Raw genomic sequence first — 17,094 nt, 5'->3', positions numbered from 1 at the left:
AACACATATATTAACCCATTTGTCATTCTGGGGTTCAAGTTCAAGGGCTTTACCATCACTTTTGCTCATCATGAATCTGTTCTAAAGCCCAACACAGCAATAAAACTGAAGTTGATACGACAGGTCTTGAAATACGCTACACAACTTAAGAGACGGTGTTCCATCCACGTTCTGAATCAGACTGCATCCTCAGCTGGATTCGCTCGAAGCCCCCCTGTCTGATCAGTTTTGTATGTCTTGTTTGGGAGTCTGGTCGGTACTAGCAAGCATGTTGAGAGTGGACGAAACAGCTTGTGGTAGATATGATTGACACAAGCCATTATAATTTCTGAGATGATTTTTATTGACGCACATGAAGCCAGAGTGGTGTACATTTATACAAGTCGAAGAAGAAAACTTAATTGCTATGAACAAACTAGTAACTAAAAAGATTAACTCAACTAATTAACAGCTGCTACTCTAAACTAAAAATTCACTTATAAAGTCGCATGAGCTAAAACTCAACTTCATGAAGCAGGATAAAATGCTAGAATTAGAACGCGTCTTTGTGTCGAAGAAATGTGCCTTCTTCGCTGTGAACAGAGGATGATGACTGGAGCTTAAGTTAAGCCCCTGTATCTGTATTTCCACAGACGCTTTGAAGGAAAGAGGTCATCAAACAAGTGAATAAACATTAATTACTAGCCTGTAATGGAGCAATTTATCTTATTGCTAGTACCCATAATTTAGGCCACAATATTTTTTTAGTCCCATAAAATAAAAGTAGAATTTATTTTGATATCGCAATTATGAGATTAAAAGCGTCACTTGTCATAGTTGTGATACCCAAAAAAAATTCTATTCTTATTTTATGGAATTAAAAATATATTTTGTCGAATAATTTATTTGGTATCTATTTTGGGACTCAAGTTTGAGTTTAAGTGAGAGGGTTGTAAAATAAGGGACTCCATATTAAGAGATGACAAGCAGTAACCTACAATTATTTAATTTTTAGCAATCGGGGACTTCGGCCACCGGAATATTTAAAAGTAGTCGGAATTTATTGAGGTGGACAAAAGGGGGAACACTTTTTTATTTGGAAACTTCTTACTAGCTGGATATTTTTTTTAATTTATTTCTTTTGTGTCACATAAGTGCTTACATTAAAAAAAAAATTAAACTGCAAAGAAAATCAATTGAAGGGTATTATCCACAGAAAATAAGATATAAATATATAAAGATAAAATTATTATTTTATAAATAATATACATTATAAAAATAAATTTATAATTTTATAAAATATAAATTTAAATTTAAATCAACTATATAAATTTCAACAAATTCGTGAAGGATGTGAAATTAAGGGAAATTATAGCCGGGACTTGATTCATATTGCAAGTAAAATACTCTTCCAATGTGATTGGTGTACAATTAAGAAAAAGTGACCAATCACATAACAACTGTATCACACTTGCTATGTGATTGATTTGATTTTGCTAAACCCAATCCAAGCTAAAATTTTTCATAAAATTAAAAGGTTAAATTGAGAGTCACATAAGTGGGAGAAATCATGCTACGGCAAGTTGTTAAAACTCCTATCATTCAATCGAATCTTTTGGCGGGCCGGATACTAATGTATATATTTTGTGTTGGTAACTTCATATTTTGTTCTATATATATATAAAAAAAAAACCTTCATTTTTTGTTGGGTTGTTAGGATTCCCTGTCGTGGACGCCCTATATCATTTGGCTATTGTACGCGATCAGCACCACATAGTTATAATCCACATAATGTGACGAGGTAGAAACACGCTTTAAAGTTAGTAAAATAGGCAGCTATGCATCACAAACAGCAAAGGCAAAAAATGGGTGAGAGTCATGGCAAGCCCCACGCCATAATGATCTCCGTCCCCTACCAGGGTCACATTAACCCATTTGTCAATCTAGCCCTCAAGATTGCTTCCAAGGGCTTTTCCATCACTTTTGTTCATCTTGAATTTGTTCACCACAAATTGTCCAAGGCTCATGACCATACCACTACAACTGATCAAGTCGACTTCTTTTCTGTAGCTCGCGAATCATGTCTTGACATACGTTACACAACGATTTGCGATGGTTATCCTTTGGAATTTGATCGAGATCTCCACTTTCTGGAGTACTTCAATTCCCTCTATCATGATTTTCCAGCTCGTGTCGATGAATTTGTTGGGAATATAATCCAATCCGACCCATATTCGCTACATTTCTTGGTTGCTGACACTATTTATCATTGGCCGGCAACCATTGCCCACAAGTACAACCTTGTGAACGTTTCCTTCTGGACCGAACCAGCTCTTGTATTTTCTTTAGGCTACCACTGGGATCTTCTAAGAGAAAAGGGCCATGTTCCTTGCAAAGGTACGTACGTATGCTTCCACACGCGCACACTGTCCGTGTTTTCAACCAAATTGTTAAAACATATATAATAGTGACACTGCAAAAATGTATCTAATTTCACATAATGCTGATTTTCTCTTGACCATTAGATAACAAAGAGGTGGAGATAAATTACCTTCCTGGAGTTGAATCAATCAGCACAAGGGACGTGATGTCATATCTCAGTGGAGAGGAGATTATATTGAGTGACGTTTTGTTCTTGGCATTTCAGGAAGTAAAGAAAGCAGATTTCATCCTGCACAACACAGTTCAAGAATTAGAATGTGAGACACTATCAGCTCTCAACAAATACTTGCCTAATTATGCAATTGGCCCTATTAATTTTTCCAAAATTCTCGACACCAATACTATCAGCAAAAGTTTGTGGGCAGAATCAGACTGCACTGAGTGGCTGGACTCCAAGTCCCCTGGCTCAGTTTTGTACGTGTCTTTCGGGAGTCTTGTTCAGACCAGTAAGCAGGTAATTCAAGAAATAGCTTACGGGCTTCTTCTTAGTGAAGTAAACTTTATTTGGGTGGTTCGAGAAGGTGTTGTAAGCCCTGTTAATACTAATGTTCTGCCGACCGGGTACCAGGACAAGGTTAGAGATAAAGGATTGGTAATTTCATGGTGTAATCAAATTAAAGTTCTTTCGAATCCGGCTGTTGGTGGATTCTTGACACACAACGGGTGGAACTCGACGGTAGAGAGGATGCGGTGTGGTGTTCCTATGATTTGTTACCCAATAGCCTATGATCAGCTTACTAACAGGAAACTAGTAGTTGATACTTGGAAGATCGGAATTAGTCTTTGTGATGGGACGTCGACTGTCGAAAGAAATGAAGTTGCTGAGAAGATAAAGAGCTTTATGAACGGAACTGCTGTAGAGGGTTTGAAGAAAGAGGCAGAAAAGGTTAAGGAGACGTTACGTGATGCATTACAAATTGATGGGTCGTCCGAGAGAAATTTTGATCAATTTATTAAGGACTTGAAGGAAAAAATTCATGCCACAGCTGCCAGAGAATAAACATTGGCCAGTTAGCCATGCAATTCATCATATTGCTGATGATACTTTTACTTACATTTCAGGACTCCACTCTCAGAAGTAAAATCAAAGGCTTGTAACATCGTCTGCTAGTGTCGCCGATCGTGGCGCTACAATTTTTTTTTATTATTATTTTCTACATTATTAATCACTATAGTTTGTTGTGATCTTGTAAATTTTAACCGCAGTTAATTAATATTTGTTATGATCTTTTATCTATGTTATAGTATTTGTCAGAATTTTTAGTTGTACAAAATATTTTGACATCACATGTAAAAATAATAATTAATAATCATTGTATAGTCGTAGTTAATTAATTTTTATTATGATTTTTTTAGTGTGGATTATCATATGGTGAGGGTACAACAAAGGGTAGTACTTTTGATGTAAATAATGCAAGTGGTCAGAAACATAGTTAAGTGATGTGGTCGAGGATTTTTACTAAGGGATAAAATTAAGAATTTTGTCTCGGCACAATTGCATACCAGGTGAATTGCGATTTTCCGAAAGAGGTACTATTTTAAAGGGAAATAGGTCTCACTCAATGAATAGTAACCCCTCTTAAAAAAATAATATTTTGGTATTTATAATAGCGTTGGAAGTTATATGGTGTGATGGGTTGTATTTGCTTAATGTATGTCTCATACATATCAAATTACTTTTTTATATTTATAATTTAATATATTTTTTACTAATGCACATCATTAAGTAATTGCAAAATGACAACGATAGAGCATCTCATGTTTATGTGGTTAATAATGGGTCTCTCTCTCTCTCTCTCTGATGTGGTGAAGACATGGCCTGAAGTTAGGGAACTAAAATGAGAATAGCCTGAAGTTAGGGGACTAAAAGGCTTAAAGATGTGGTGAAGACATGACCTGAGGTTAGGGGACTAAAACGAAAATAGCCTGAAGTTAGGGGACGAAAATTGCCTTTAAGCCTTTTATTTTCAGTCAATCACAATGCAAGCCCCAATTTAAAAAATCACATGCTTTTTCCGACGAGTGACTCAACTTTCCGACCAAATTTTGAGATTTTTTCAGTTTTATGAGACCAAAATAGAACCCTAGTAACTTAGAGAACTAAAACAAAATTGACCTGAAATTAAGGGACGAAAATTACCTTTAATCCATTTCATTTTATGAAATAAAATCTTGTTTTAGAATATCTTGTTAATAAGCAACAAATAAAATAGATGAAACAACTTGGCATATATATGGTGAACCATACATGTCACATCATGAATTTAAATGAAATGAAATTATAAAAAATATAAAAAAAAAGAATTACATTTTGTAAAAATATTCTTATTTTTTACATTCAGGAAACTAAAAAAAAAAAGGGAATTACAGCACTAAAGTTAAAACAAAATGAGATTTCCTTTTTTGCTTTTAATTTGATAGAAAATATCATAAAAGAGAACTTTGTATACTATTTAATAGAAACTAACTTTGTTGTCATATTAATTTGAAGTATTTATACATTTATAGTATCACAAGAATTACTTGTATTTTTTTTTAAATTTTAAATCTGGCCTCGGGTTTCAATCGAAGGGTTCTAACACTGTCGCAAACTTATCAGTATGATTCTTTGTACTTTTTTAGAATTGTATAGAAAAATATACACTATTACATTTTTATGTTTCATTATATTTTTAAAATTAATATAATTTCAAAAATTAATTAAATTATAAAAATAAAAAATATATATAATTTGTGAATTGGGCCAAATTGGCCCAATTCACAAATGTTAATTGTAATTGAAACCAAATCACAATATGAATTAACAATGCCTTTATTCATTGAATATTAATTTTTTTTTTAAATAAAAGGGACCGCGGTGGCTTAAAAAATTATGTCACTGCGGTTTATCACCGCGGTGACATAATTTTTTTTTCTAATTTAAATTGTGGCACTGCATTTTTTCGGCACGGTGCCACTTAAAAATGTAAATTCTCCCAAAACACAGCAAATCTTTAATTTTTTTTTTTTGGCATTTTTAAAATAATTTCACCCAATTTATCAAGGATTTGAAGGACAAAATTCACCCCACAACTACAAGTATTAAATAATAGTTGACTAGCTGCAAAGATGCACCGTTGATCAATCATCTTATTGCCTCTTATACATATGGCATAATTATATTTTTCGTCCTCTGCTATATATCTATTCATATTTTAGTCTTTTATATTGTTAGGTTGTAAATTAGTACTGTATATATATTTTTAATTTTCATAAATTTAGAACACATTTGGCCGGAAGGTCTCATGATTAGTTTTTTTATTTATTTTATCCAACAACTATAATTTTATAAATATATTTTATTAAGGGCCATTTTTTCACTTTTCGTCAAATAAAAAGTGAATATTTCAATTGTGTGAATGCATGCGCTTTAATGAAGTTATAGCGAGGTAAATGATTTTAATTTCACACCCCAATTTAAAAAAATTAAAAAAAAATCTAACACTCAAGAAGAGTTTTCTTTTTAAGATGGTAAAATTGAAAGTTTATATAAATTTTTTTATACTATCATTATATTCTGTTCACCCTAAAAAAACAGTCAGTTGTAAACAGAAAAGTTTTGAAAGATTTTATAAAGACAAATTTAAAAGGGTTTTCAAGAAAATATGTAATTTTTCATTTCGGGATGAAATATAAGTGTAATTAACCTGTTACTATAATCTTTTGTGTGATTTCGCAGTAGAAGAACCCGTTTCTGGTCCTGACATAAATGATATTGTCAAATTCAGCTTTGCTTCTGCTCTCATCACATATTTGGCTGCTTGTACATGTTACGTCGGTTTCATCATTTCAACTCCATCAGGATCATACAGAGAGATAAGTGAAACAACAAACAGAAACGAAGGCTGAGAATCGCGGCAAGCCTCATGCTTCGGTCCTCATCACATATTTGGCTACTTGTACATGTTTTACATCAATTTCATGATTTCAGCTCCATCCATGGAACTACACAGCGTGATCCAGCTAGTACTATGTATGTTTCTCATACAACGAAAAGAATGCAACAGCACACAGATATATCAACCCATTTGTCATTCTGAGGTTCAAGTTCAAGGGCTAGCCATCACTTTCGCAATAAAACAGAAGTCTATTCGTTCTCTGAAGCTCGGAAACAGGTCTTGATATACGCTACACACGTTAAGTGACAGTGTTTTATCCATGTTCTTAATCAGACGGCACCCTCAGCTGGATTCACTCTAAGCCCCCCTGTCTGATCAGGTTTGTATGTCTTGTTTGGGAGTCACGTGGGGACTAGCGAGCATGTAGGTAGTTGACGAAACAGCTTATGGACGAGTACTGCTTCTAAGTGAAGTATACTTTATTTGGGTGGTACGATGAGGTGAAGTCAGCTGTGCTGATACTAATAATCAACGTTTTGCTGGTTGAATGAGGATTTCATTGAAGATAAAGAGCTGATAGTTTCATGGTGCATCAAATTATATATGGTTCTCTCTGATTCAGCAGTTGCGGGAGGAAATAATCTATATTGAAGAGCATGTAGTGAAGTAGGTACCCCAATGATAAACCTACTAACAGAATGCAGAATGATATTCATAGAGATATTTCGACTTTGAAGGAAAAAGGTCATTAAACATTTCAGTTTTACCCCATCGCTTAAGTCACCCTTTTTCTTTTGGAAAATTCTAATCGGTGCTTGATTTGATTGAATTTGAACTAATTATACGGCAAGTGCAATACACTTACCATATGATTGGTGTACAATTTAGGAAAAGTGATCAATTGCATAACAAATTGGTGAAGTTAGTGAAACCAAAGCTAAATTGAGAGTCACAGAAGTGACAGAAATCATGGTAGGACATGTTGTTAAACTCCTATCATTCAATCGAATCTTTTGGGGGCCGGATCCTAATATAATTTGTATTGTCAAATTCATTTTTTGTCGGGTTGTTAGTACCCCGTCCTGCACGCATTAATTCATTTGTCTATTTGTACGTGATATGGCGTGTGAATCAGCACCACCAGTTGTTACAATCGACATAATGTGATGTACAAAGTACGAACACTGTCTGAAGTTAATAAATTTTAGGTAGCTATGCATCACAACAGCAAAGGAAGATAATGGGTGAGAGTCATGGCAAGCCCCACGCCATAATGATCTCCGTCCCCTACCAGGGTCACATTAACCCATTTGTCAATCTAGCCCTCAAGATTGCTTCCAAGGGCTTTTCCATCACTTTTGTTCATCTTGAATTTGTTCACCACAAATTGTCCAAGGTTCATGACCATACCACTACAGCTGATCAAGTCGACTTCTTTTTTGTAGCTCGCGAATCAGGTCTTGACATACGTTACACAACGATTAGCGATGGTTATCCTTTGGAATTTGATCGAGATCTCCACCAATTGGAGTACTTCAATACCCTCTTTCATGATTTTCCAGCTCGTGTCGATGAATTTGTTGGGAATATAATCCAATCCGACCCATTTTCGGTACATTTCTTGGTTACTGACACTATTTATCATTGGCCGGCAACCATTGCCCACAAGTACAACCTTGTGAACGTTTCATTCTGGACCGAACTAGCTCTCGTATTTTCTTTAGGCTACCACTGGGATCTTCTAAGAGAAAAGGGCCATGTTCCTTGCAAAGGTATGCTTCCACACACACTTTCTGTGTTCTCAACCAAATTGTTAAAACATAAGATCGAGTGACACTGCAATAGTGTATCTAATTTCACAAAAGGCTGCTTTTCTCTCGATTATCAGATAACAAAGAGGTGGAGATAAATTACCTTCCTGGAATTGAATCAATCAGCACAAGGGACGTGATGTCATATCTCAGGGAAGAGGAGATTGTATTGAGTGAAGTTTTGTTCGTGGCATTTCAGGAAGTAAAGAAGGCAGATTTTGTCCTGCACAACACAGTTCAAGAATTAGAATCTGAGACACTATCAGCTCTCAACAAATACTTGCCTAATTATGCAATTGGCCCTATTAATTTTTCCAAAATTCTCGACACCAATACTATCAGCAAAAGTTTGTGGCCAGAATCAGACTGCACTGAGTGGCTGGACTCCAAGGCCCCTGGCTCAGTTTTGTACGTGTCTTTCGGGAGTCTTGTTCAGACCAGTAAGCAGGTAATTCAAGAAATAGCTTACGGGCTTCTTCTTAGTGAAGTAAACTTTATTTGGGTGGTTCGAGAAGGTATTGTAAGCCCTGGTGATACTAATGTTCTGCCGGCCGGGTACCAGGACAAGGTTAGAGATAAAGGATTGGTAATTTCATGGTGTAATCAAATTAAAGTTCTTTCAAATCCGGCTGTTGGAGGATTCTTGACACACAACGGGTGGAACTCGACGGTAGAGAGCATGTGGTGTGGTGTTCCTATGATTTGTTGCCCGATAACCTATGACCAACTTACTAACAGGAAACTAGTAGTTGATACTTGGAAGATTGGAATTAGTCTTTGTGATGGGACGTCGACTGTCGAAAGAAATGAAGTTGCTGAGAAGATAAAGAGCTTTATGAAAGGAACTGCTTTAGAGGGTTTGAAGAAAGAGGCAGAAAAGGTTAAGGAGACTTTACATGATGCATTACAAATTGATGGGTCCTCGGAGAGAAATTTTCATCAATTTATTAAGGATTTGAAGGGAAAAATCCATGCCACAGCTGCAAGAGAATAAACATTGGCCAGTTAGCCATGCAATTCATCGTATTGCCGATGATACTTTACTTACATTTCAGGACTCAACTCTCAGAAGTAAAATCAAAGGCTTTGTAATATGGTCTGTTGTCGTCAACAGTGGTACTACAAAAGAAAATTGATATTCACTATATTATTAATCTGTACCACTTAAAAATAATAATAAAATAATATTATTTATTATGATTAGACAAAATCGATACGAAAATTTAAATTTTAACCACGTTTAATTAATATTTGTTATGATCTTTTACCTGTGCTATAGTATTTACCATAATTTTTTGTTGTACAAATTGAACCATAATATTTTATATATCACTCAATTTCTCCCTTCGAAAACGATCCCGACTCCGGCCTTCTGACCAAAGCTCGCCTTTGCCAACCCATAATTTTCTTTCAACCAATTTCCATTTCCATTCACTCATCTTCAACCAATTTTCACTTCCATATGGGCATAGAGAGAGAGAAATGTGAAAGAGGGGTTTTTTTCTTTTTAAACTTTTCCTTATATCAATCACTCTACGAGGATGCCACATTTTTAATTGAAGCCTAGTTGACAGTCGGAATCCTAAGTCTCAATTTGCTCGACTAAAATTTGATAATTTTTTATCTGAAAGATTAAAATTCCCACTAAATTAAAACTTATAAGATTACAATTGACAATCCAATATTTATGGGACTAATTTTACCACCCCTATACACAGAAGATTAATATTCTTACAATTTCGCCATATAGTTAAGCAATTGAAAAATGATAATGATAGAGCACGTCATGATTACATGACTAAAAATACCACAGCCTTCTAAATTAGAGGGCTATAATTACAATTTAATTAGTTAATGTACAATTCACACGCAATTTTCCCTTAAGTTTACTCACTTTCTAGTAATCTTTGGGAGTTAACTTTCATGGTAGAAGAGTCCGTTGTTGGTCTTGACATACATGATACTTTCAAATTCATTTTTGCTTCTGTTCTCATCACACAATTACATGTTACGTCAATTTCATCATTTCAGCTCCATCCACGTCCCACACAATGTAAATACAGCTGGCTATATATAGATGCATCAGGGTCATACAACGACACGAGTGAAACAGCAAACAGAAACAATGGCCGAGTGTCACCGCAAGCCGCACGCTATCATGATCTCAATCCCATACCAGGGCCATATTAACCCCTTCGTCAATCTAGCTCTCAAGATTGCTTCAAAGGGCTTTTCCATCACTTTCGTTCATTTCGAATCTGTTCACCACAGGGTGTCTAAAGCCCACCATCTCCATTGCAATAAAACCCAAGTCGATATCTTTTCTGAAGCACGGGAATCAGGTCTTGACATACGCTACACGACTATTAGCGATGGCTTGCCGGTGGAATTCGATAGATATTCCAACTTTGAAGAGTACTGGGGAAGGATATTGCGTGATTTTCCAGCTCGTGTAGATGAATTTGTCGGAAAGATTATCCAGTCTGATCCATATGTGGACTATTTCTTCGTAGCCGACACTTTTTTCCCTTACCCTGCAACCATTGCTGAGAAGTACAACCTTGTCAATGTCTCACTCTGGACTCAACCAGCCTTGGTTTTTACTCTAGCTTACCACTTGGACCTTCTGAGAGAGAATGGGCATTTCCCATGTAAAGGTATGCAAAAATATATCTATCTTCTCCGGCCTCTTCCATGTATTTATTAATTAGTTTCTCTAAATGTCTTCTTAATTTCTTGATTATTAGATAACATCCACGAGGAAGTAAATTATATTCCTGGAGTCAAGCCGATAAGTACAAGAGACTTGGTTTCAGTTATGAAGGAATCGGAACAAGGATATCACACAATGCTCACATCTTTATTCATGGCATCTGACCAAGCGAAGAAGGCAGACTTTATACTGCATAACACTGTGCATGAATTAGAAGCCGATACGCTGTCAGCTCTAAACAAATACCAGCCTAACTATGCAATTGGCCCTATTAATTTTTTTAAAAATTTGCCCACATATACTGTCAGCAAGAGTTTATGGTCTGAATCAGACTGCAGCGAGTGGCTCGAGTCCAAGCCCCCCGACTCAGTTTTGTACGTCTCGTTCGGGAGCTTTGTGCACACTAGCAGGCAGGTAATTGAAGAAATAGCCTATGGGCTGCTTCTTAGCCAAGTAAATTTCATTTGGGCCATTCGAGAAGGAATTCTGAGTTCCGGTGATACTAATATTATGCCTAATGGATATGAGGATGAGGTTGAAGATAAAGGGTTGATAATTCCTTGGTGTAATCAAATCAGGGTTCTCTCTAATCCAGCCGTTGGAGGATTCTTGACACATAACGGGTGGAATTCGACAATAGAGAGCATGTGGTGTGCTGTTCCGATGATTTGCTATCCATTTTCGTATGATCAACCTACCAATAGGAAGCTAGTGGTCGATGATTGGAAGTGTGGGATTAGTCTTTGTGATGGAACATCTGTTGACAGGAAGGAAGTTGCTGAGAAGATAAAGAGCTTTATGAGTGGAGCTGCTACAAAAAGCTTTAGGCAAGAGGCAGATAAGGTGAAGACGATTCTGCATCACGCCTTGGAAGTTGATGGATCGTCTGAGAGGAATTTCGATCAATTTATCAAGGATTTGAAGGACAAAATTCATTCTACAACTACAAGTATTAAATAATAGTTGACTAGCTGCAAAGATGCACTGTTGATCAATCATCTTATTGCCTCTGATTATTTGTAGTTGTATTATACATATGGCATAATTATATTTTTCGATTTTAGTCTTTTATATTGTTAGGTTGTAGTACTGTATATATATTTTTAATTTTTCGCAAATTTAGAACACATTTGGCCAGAAGGTCTCATGATTAGTTTTTTTTATTTATTTTATCCAAACAACTAATTTTAGGACAATATTTTATCAAGGGCTATTTTTTCACTTTTCAACAAATAAAAAGTGAATATCTCAATTGTGTGAACGCACGCGCTTTAATGAACTTATAGCAAGGTAAAAGATTTTAATTTCACACCCCAATTTAAAAAAATTAAAAAAAAATCTAATTTCTTCATAAAAAAAAAGTTGAAAGATGGGTAAAATTGAAAGTTTATATAATTTTTTTTATACTATCATCATATTTTGTTCAACCTAAAAAAGGAGTCAGTTGTAAATGGAAAAGTCTTGAAAGAGTATAATTTAAAAGGGTTTTCATACAAATTTTCCATTTCGGGATGAAATATAAGTGTAATTAACCTGTTACTATAATCTTTTGTGTGATTTGGCAGTAGAAGAGCCCGTTTCTGGTCCTGACATACATGATATTGTCAAATTCAGTTTTGCTTCTCCTCTCATCATATATTTGGCTGCTTGTACATGTTACGTCGGTTTCATCATTTCATCTCCATCCACGGCGCCCAGAAGTTAAATACAGCTCGTTATGCATCAGGATCATACAGCGAGATAAGTGAAACAACAAACAGAAACGATGGCTGAGAATCGCGGCAAGCCCCACGCTATCATGATCTCTGTCCCATACCAGGGCCATATTAACCCCTTCGTCAATCTAGCCCTCAAGATTGCTTCAAAGGGCTTTTCCATCACTTTTGTTCATTTTGAATTTGTTCACCACAGGTTGTCTAAAGCCCACCATCTCCATTGCAATAAAACCCAAGTCGATATCTTTTCTGAAGCACGGGAATCAGGTCTTGACATACGCTACACGACTATTAGCGATGGCTTTCCTTTGGAATTCGATAGAGATGCCAACTATGAAGAGTTCTGGGGAAGGGTACTGCATGAATTTCCATCTCGTGTTGATGAATTTGTCAGGAAGACAATCAAGTCTGATCCATATTTGCTCCATTTCCTGGTAGCTGACACTGTTTTTTCTTGGCCTGCAACCATTGCTGAGAAGTACAACCTTGTCAATGTCTCACTTTGGACTGAACCAGCGTTGGTTTTTACTCTAGCTTACCACGTGGACCTTCTAATAGAAAATGGTCATTTCCCATGTAAAGGTACGTAAAAAATTTTCTTCTTCACCCTCTTCCGTGCATTTATGAGTTAGTTTCTCAAATGCCTTGTTAATTTCTTGATTATCAGTTAACAATATCCACGAGGAAGTTAATTACGTGCCTGGAGTTAAGTCAATAAGTACAAGAGACTTGACCGGGTTATCCTTGACTTCTTCAAATCAATCTTCACAACTTAACAATCTCCCACTTGAAGATTGATTAGCTTTTCTCCACTTCTTTCTTGGTACCGTCGGGTTTGTCCACTCTAGTCATCAAGGCCAGTCGAAGCCGTACACAGCTTCAACTTCTCCATCGCAACCGCCTTGGTCAGCATGTCCGTCTCGTTCGGGAGCTTTGTGCACACTAGCAGGCAGGTAATTGAAGAAATAGCCTATGGGCTGCTTCTTAGTGAAGTACATTTCATTTGGGTGGTTCGAGAAGGAATTCTGAGCTCCTCGGATACTAAAATTATGCCTGATGGGTATGAAGATGAGGTCAAAGATAAAGGGTTGATAATTCCATGGTCTAACCAAATCAGGGTTCTCTCAAATCCAGCCGTTGGAGGATTCTTGACACACAACGGGTGGAATTCTACGATAGAGAGCTTGTGGTGTGGTGTTCCGATGATTTGTTATCCATTCTTGTTTGATCAACCTACCAATAGGAAGCTAGTGGTCAATGATTGGAAGTGTGGGATTAGTCTTTGTGATGGAACATCTGTTGATAGGAAGGAAGTTGCTGAGAAGATAAAGAGCTTTATGAGTGGAGCTCCTTCGAAGAGGTTTAGGCAAGAGGCGAATAAGGTGAAGACGATTTTGCATCACGCCTTGGAAGTTGATGGGTCCTCGGAGAAAAATTTCAATCAATTTATCAAGGATTTGAAAGACAAAATTCAATCTGGAACAAGTAATTAATGATCAATAACATCGAATGATCGTATTGGTTTTTATTATTTGTCAGTTGTATTATAATCCAAATGTTCGACTTTAGTTTTGTTGTATCATTTATGAAAGATGATGTCTAAAATATTACTTTGGACCTTTTGTTATAACTCTATTTTCATTTGTTACGAGAGCAAGAATATATGTTCTACAAATACTAAGAATACGCTTATAAATTTAATTAACGTACTTGATTTAATGAGTGAAATACAATGCAAAATTGAAGACAAAATTACAAGAGAATATGTAAACCAATAGAATATTTCATTAAATATACAGTCAGTAATATATCATTTAAAAAATAATAAAACATGCATAAAGCAAAATACAAAACTATAGCAAAAAAATCCAAACTGCCAGTAATATTCATATATATATATATGATAAATAATAAAATAGAGAGGTGTCGTCCCATAATAAACGAAACAGAAAAAATCGGTATCCTCTTCAAATCGAATCATTTCGGCGGTCCAAGTACATCTTAATTGGTCCTCTCGAATTATTTTTGAATCTTTAATGACATAGTTTGGTTTGTAGTGCCGGCCATTGTGGTCCAATCAGATTCCATCTTTAGCATATTCGGGGTTCCAATGGCAATCCAACCTTAATCATTCAGCTGCATGTCCATATCGTAGAACAAGTTTAACAACACACACAAACATGGCATCAAGGGTCAAACTCCACCCCATCATAATCCCATTCCCTTGCATCAATCTTGTACTCAAGCTTGCTTCAAAGGGCTTTCTCGTTACGTTTGTTCATCTTGAATTTGTTCACCACACGTTGTCTAAATCCCGTCATGACAAACAACTGACCAAGTCGATTTATTCTCCGATGCCCGTCAATCAGGTCTTGACATACGTTACGCAACAATCAATGATGGTTTTCCTCTGGAATACAACCGATTTCTCCACCTGGAGGAGTACTAGGGAGTCCATGTTGCGAGATTTTCCAGCTCTTGTCGATGAATTTGTCGGGAAAATAATCAAATCCGACCCATGTTTTAGTCCATTTCTTGGTTGCAGACACTCTTAATTCATGGCCTGAAACAATTGCTGAGAAGTACAACCTTGTGAATGTCTCAGTTTCAGACAGAAACAGCATTGGTGTTTTCTTTGATCTACCACTCGGAACTTCCAAAACGGTCATTTCCCATGCAAAGGTTCGCATAAACTGAAAACACGTATATATAAATACTAGCTAGTACTATTAATTAATAACTTAAATTTCACATATGCGTACTTTTTTTTTGGCTCAGATAATATTGAGGAAATAAATTACATTCCTGGAGTGGAGTCAATAAATACAAGAGACTTCATGCCTTATCTTAAAGAAGGCCTTACTGACATGGTTCACAAAAAGTTGTGTTCACTGCATTCAAGGAAGTGAACAAGGCAATTATACTACATAACACAGTTCAAGAATTAGAATCCGAGATACTGTCAGCTCTAAACAAATACCACCGCAACTATGCAATTGGCCCCGTTAACTTCTCCAAGAATCTTACCACAAATAGTATTATGATCAGCAAGAGTTTATTGCCTGAATCAGATTGCACACAGTGGCTAAACTCCGAGTCCCCTGGCTCAGTTCTGTACGTCTCGTTCGGGAGTCTGTTGAAACAGATCAAAAAAATGTAGCCAACAATAAAACAGAAAATCGAGAGAGAAGCCATTAGTTTCTGGAAATCTGTATGTTTCTAATAATGTGAAAAATGAAGGGGAAGAACCCTTTAAACACAGAGCCTAAACACCGCCATAAGCACAACTAATTCTCGGCTAATCCTAACAGAAAATTAGCTGACGTTAACCAAATCAGAAACATAATAAACAACAGAGCTAACAACTCAGCTAGTAAAAACATAAGATAAAGAAAAACGTGAAAACAAGAAACGCGAGTTCCCCTGCTGCGCTAAGCTAATTTATCCCTTGTCCATCATCATAACGCCTGATGCTATCATCTGTAGGAGGTCCTATGGCTGTTTCACCACATGAATATTCTACAGTCTTGTTCAGATTAGTAAGCATGTTTTTGAAGCAATAGCTTACGGGCTTCTGCTTAGTGAAGTTAACTTCATTTGGGTGGTTCGGCCTGGAATCGTGGCCTCTGATGATGCTAACGGTTTACCAGCTGGATTTGAGGACGCAGTTCAAGATAGAGGGTTGGTCGTTCCATGGTGCAATCAGGTTATGGTCCTCTCAAATCCAGCTGCTGGAGGGTTCTTTACACACTGTGGGTGGAATTCTGTATTGGAGAGCATCTGGTATGGTACTCCAATGATTTGTCATCCGATAAGGAATGATCAACCTACTAACAGGAACTAGTGGTTGATGATTGGAAGATTGGGATTAATCTTTGTGACGGATCATATATTGACAGAGAAGAAGTTGCTCTGAAGATTAAACGCTTGATGAGTGGAACTATCTTAAAGGGCTTAAATCAACGTATCATGGAAGTAAGGGTGAAATTGCATGATGGAGTACACATGGATGGATCGTCAGAGAGAAAGTTTGGCCGATGAATCAAGGATTTGAAGGAAAAATTTGAAGCCACAATTACTGAAAAGTAAATAAGCCTTGACTAGCTAGTCATGCTATGTCAAGTTTTATAAATTTGCTGGACTTCTTTATTCTCTATTCTTAATTCGTTCATTTGTTCTTCTTCATTGATTCAATTCCGTTACCGCGTGCTGAGTTTCATGTGTTTGTACTCCACCACTTGTGCAGGCCCCTTTGAGTTTTATTCTTGTGAATGTACTCTATATATTAGTTAATACATTCTTACAAATAAAACTGCTAGGCATTTCAGGCGGCGCTTGTCAATGTTGTTTTCTATTAATAAAGACAAATATAGATAAATAATCATATTTTCGCTGTACATTTTTTAGAACCTTGTGTCTGTCATATCGGTACCTGCATCTTGTTGTATTCATTTCCCTGCATCATAATGATATTCAAACCATTCTTCTTGGTCCAGCAGTCGTTTGTTATTTTCTTTGATTCGAAATCGTTTGACTTGTAATAGCAGTCACGGAAT

General features: G+C 36.3%; 5 protein-coding genes across 5 annotated transcripts; all 5 read left to right on the top strand.

The window, feature by feature from the left end:
* Window positions 1,841–3,621, top strand: LOC105174275 (UDP-glycosyltransferase 86A1-like). Its single transcript, XM_011096321.2, has 2 exons — window positions 1,841–2,376; window positions 2,505–3,621. Exons 1-2 carry the CDS (start codon window positions 1,845–1,847, stop codon window positions 3,419–3,421), a joined length of 1,449 nt encoding a protein of 482 aa, XP_011094623.1. The 5' UTR covers window positions 1,841–1,844; the 3' UTR covers window positions 3,422–3,621.
* LOC105174276 (UDP-glycosyltransferase 86A1-like) lies at window positions 7,400–9,279 on the top strand. Its single transcript, XM_011096322.2, has 2 exons — window positions 7,400–8,071; window positions 8,188–9,279. Exons 1-2 carry the CDS (start codon window positions 7,540–7,542, stop codon window positions 9,102–9,104), a joined length of 1,449 nt encoding a protein of 482 aa, XP_011094624.1. The 5' UTR covers window positions 7,400–7,539; the 3' UTR covers window positions 9,105–9,279.
* LOC105174274 (UDP-glycosyltransferase 86A1-like) lies at window positions 10,203–11,894 on the top strand. Its single transcript, XM_011096320.2, has 2 exons — window positions 10,203–10,767; window positions 10,858–11,894. Exons 1-2 carry the CDS (start codon window positions 10,236–10,238, stop codon window positions 11,781–11,783), a joined length of 1,458 nt encoding a protein of 485 aa, XP_011094622.1. The 5' UTR covers window positions 10,203–10,235; the 3' UTR covers window positions 11,784–11,894.
* Window positions 12,381–14,168, top strand: LOC105174356 (UDP-glycosyltransferase 86A1-like). The gene is made up of 3 exons (XM_011096433.2): window positions 12,381–13,120; window positions 13,206–13,275; window positions 13,449–14,168. Exons 1-3 carry the CDS (start codon window positions 12,589–12,591, stop codon window positions 14,029–14,031), a joined length of 1,185 nt encoding a protein of 394 aa, XP_011094735.1. The 5' UTR covers window positions 12,381–12,588; the 3' UTR covers window positions 14,032–14,168.
* On the top strand, window positions 14,719–16,579 carry LOC105174355 (UDP-glycosyltransferase 86A1-like). Its single transcript, XM_011096432.1, has 4 exons — window positions 14,719–14,980; window positions 15,084–15,220; window positions 16,074–16,304; window positions 16,376–16,579. The coding sequence occupies exons 1-4, from the start codon at window positions 14,719–14,721 to the stop codon at window positions 16,577–16,579; spliced, it is 834 nt and encodes a 277-aa protein (XP_011094734.1).

Source organism: Sesamum indicum, linkage group LG11 (genome assembly GCF_000512975.1).
Source record: "Sesamum indicum cultivar Zhongzhi No. 13 linkage group LG11, S_indicum_v1.0, whole genome shotgun sequence".
NCBI lineage: Eukaryota > Viridiplantae > Streptophyta > Magnoliopsida > Lamiales > Pedaliaceae > Sesamum > Sesamum indicum.
This window is presented reverse-complemented; position numbering and strand designations above follow the sequence as displayed.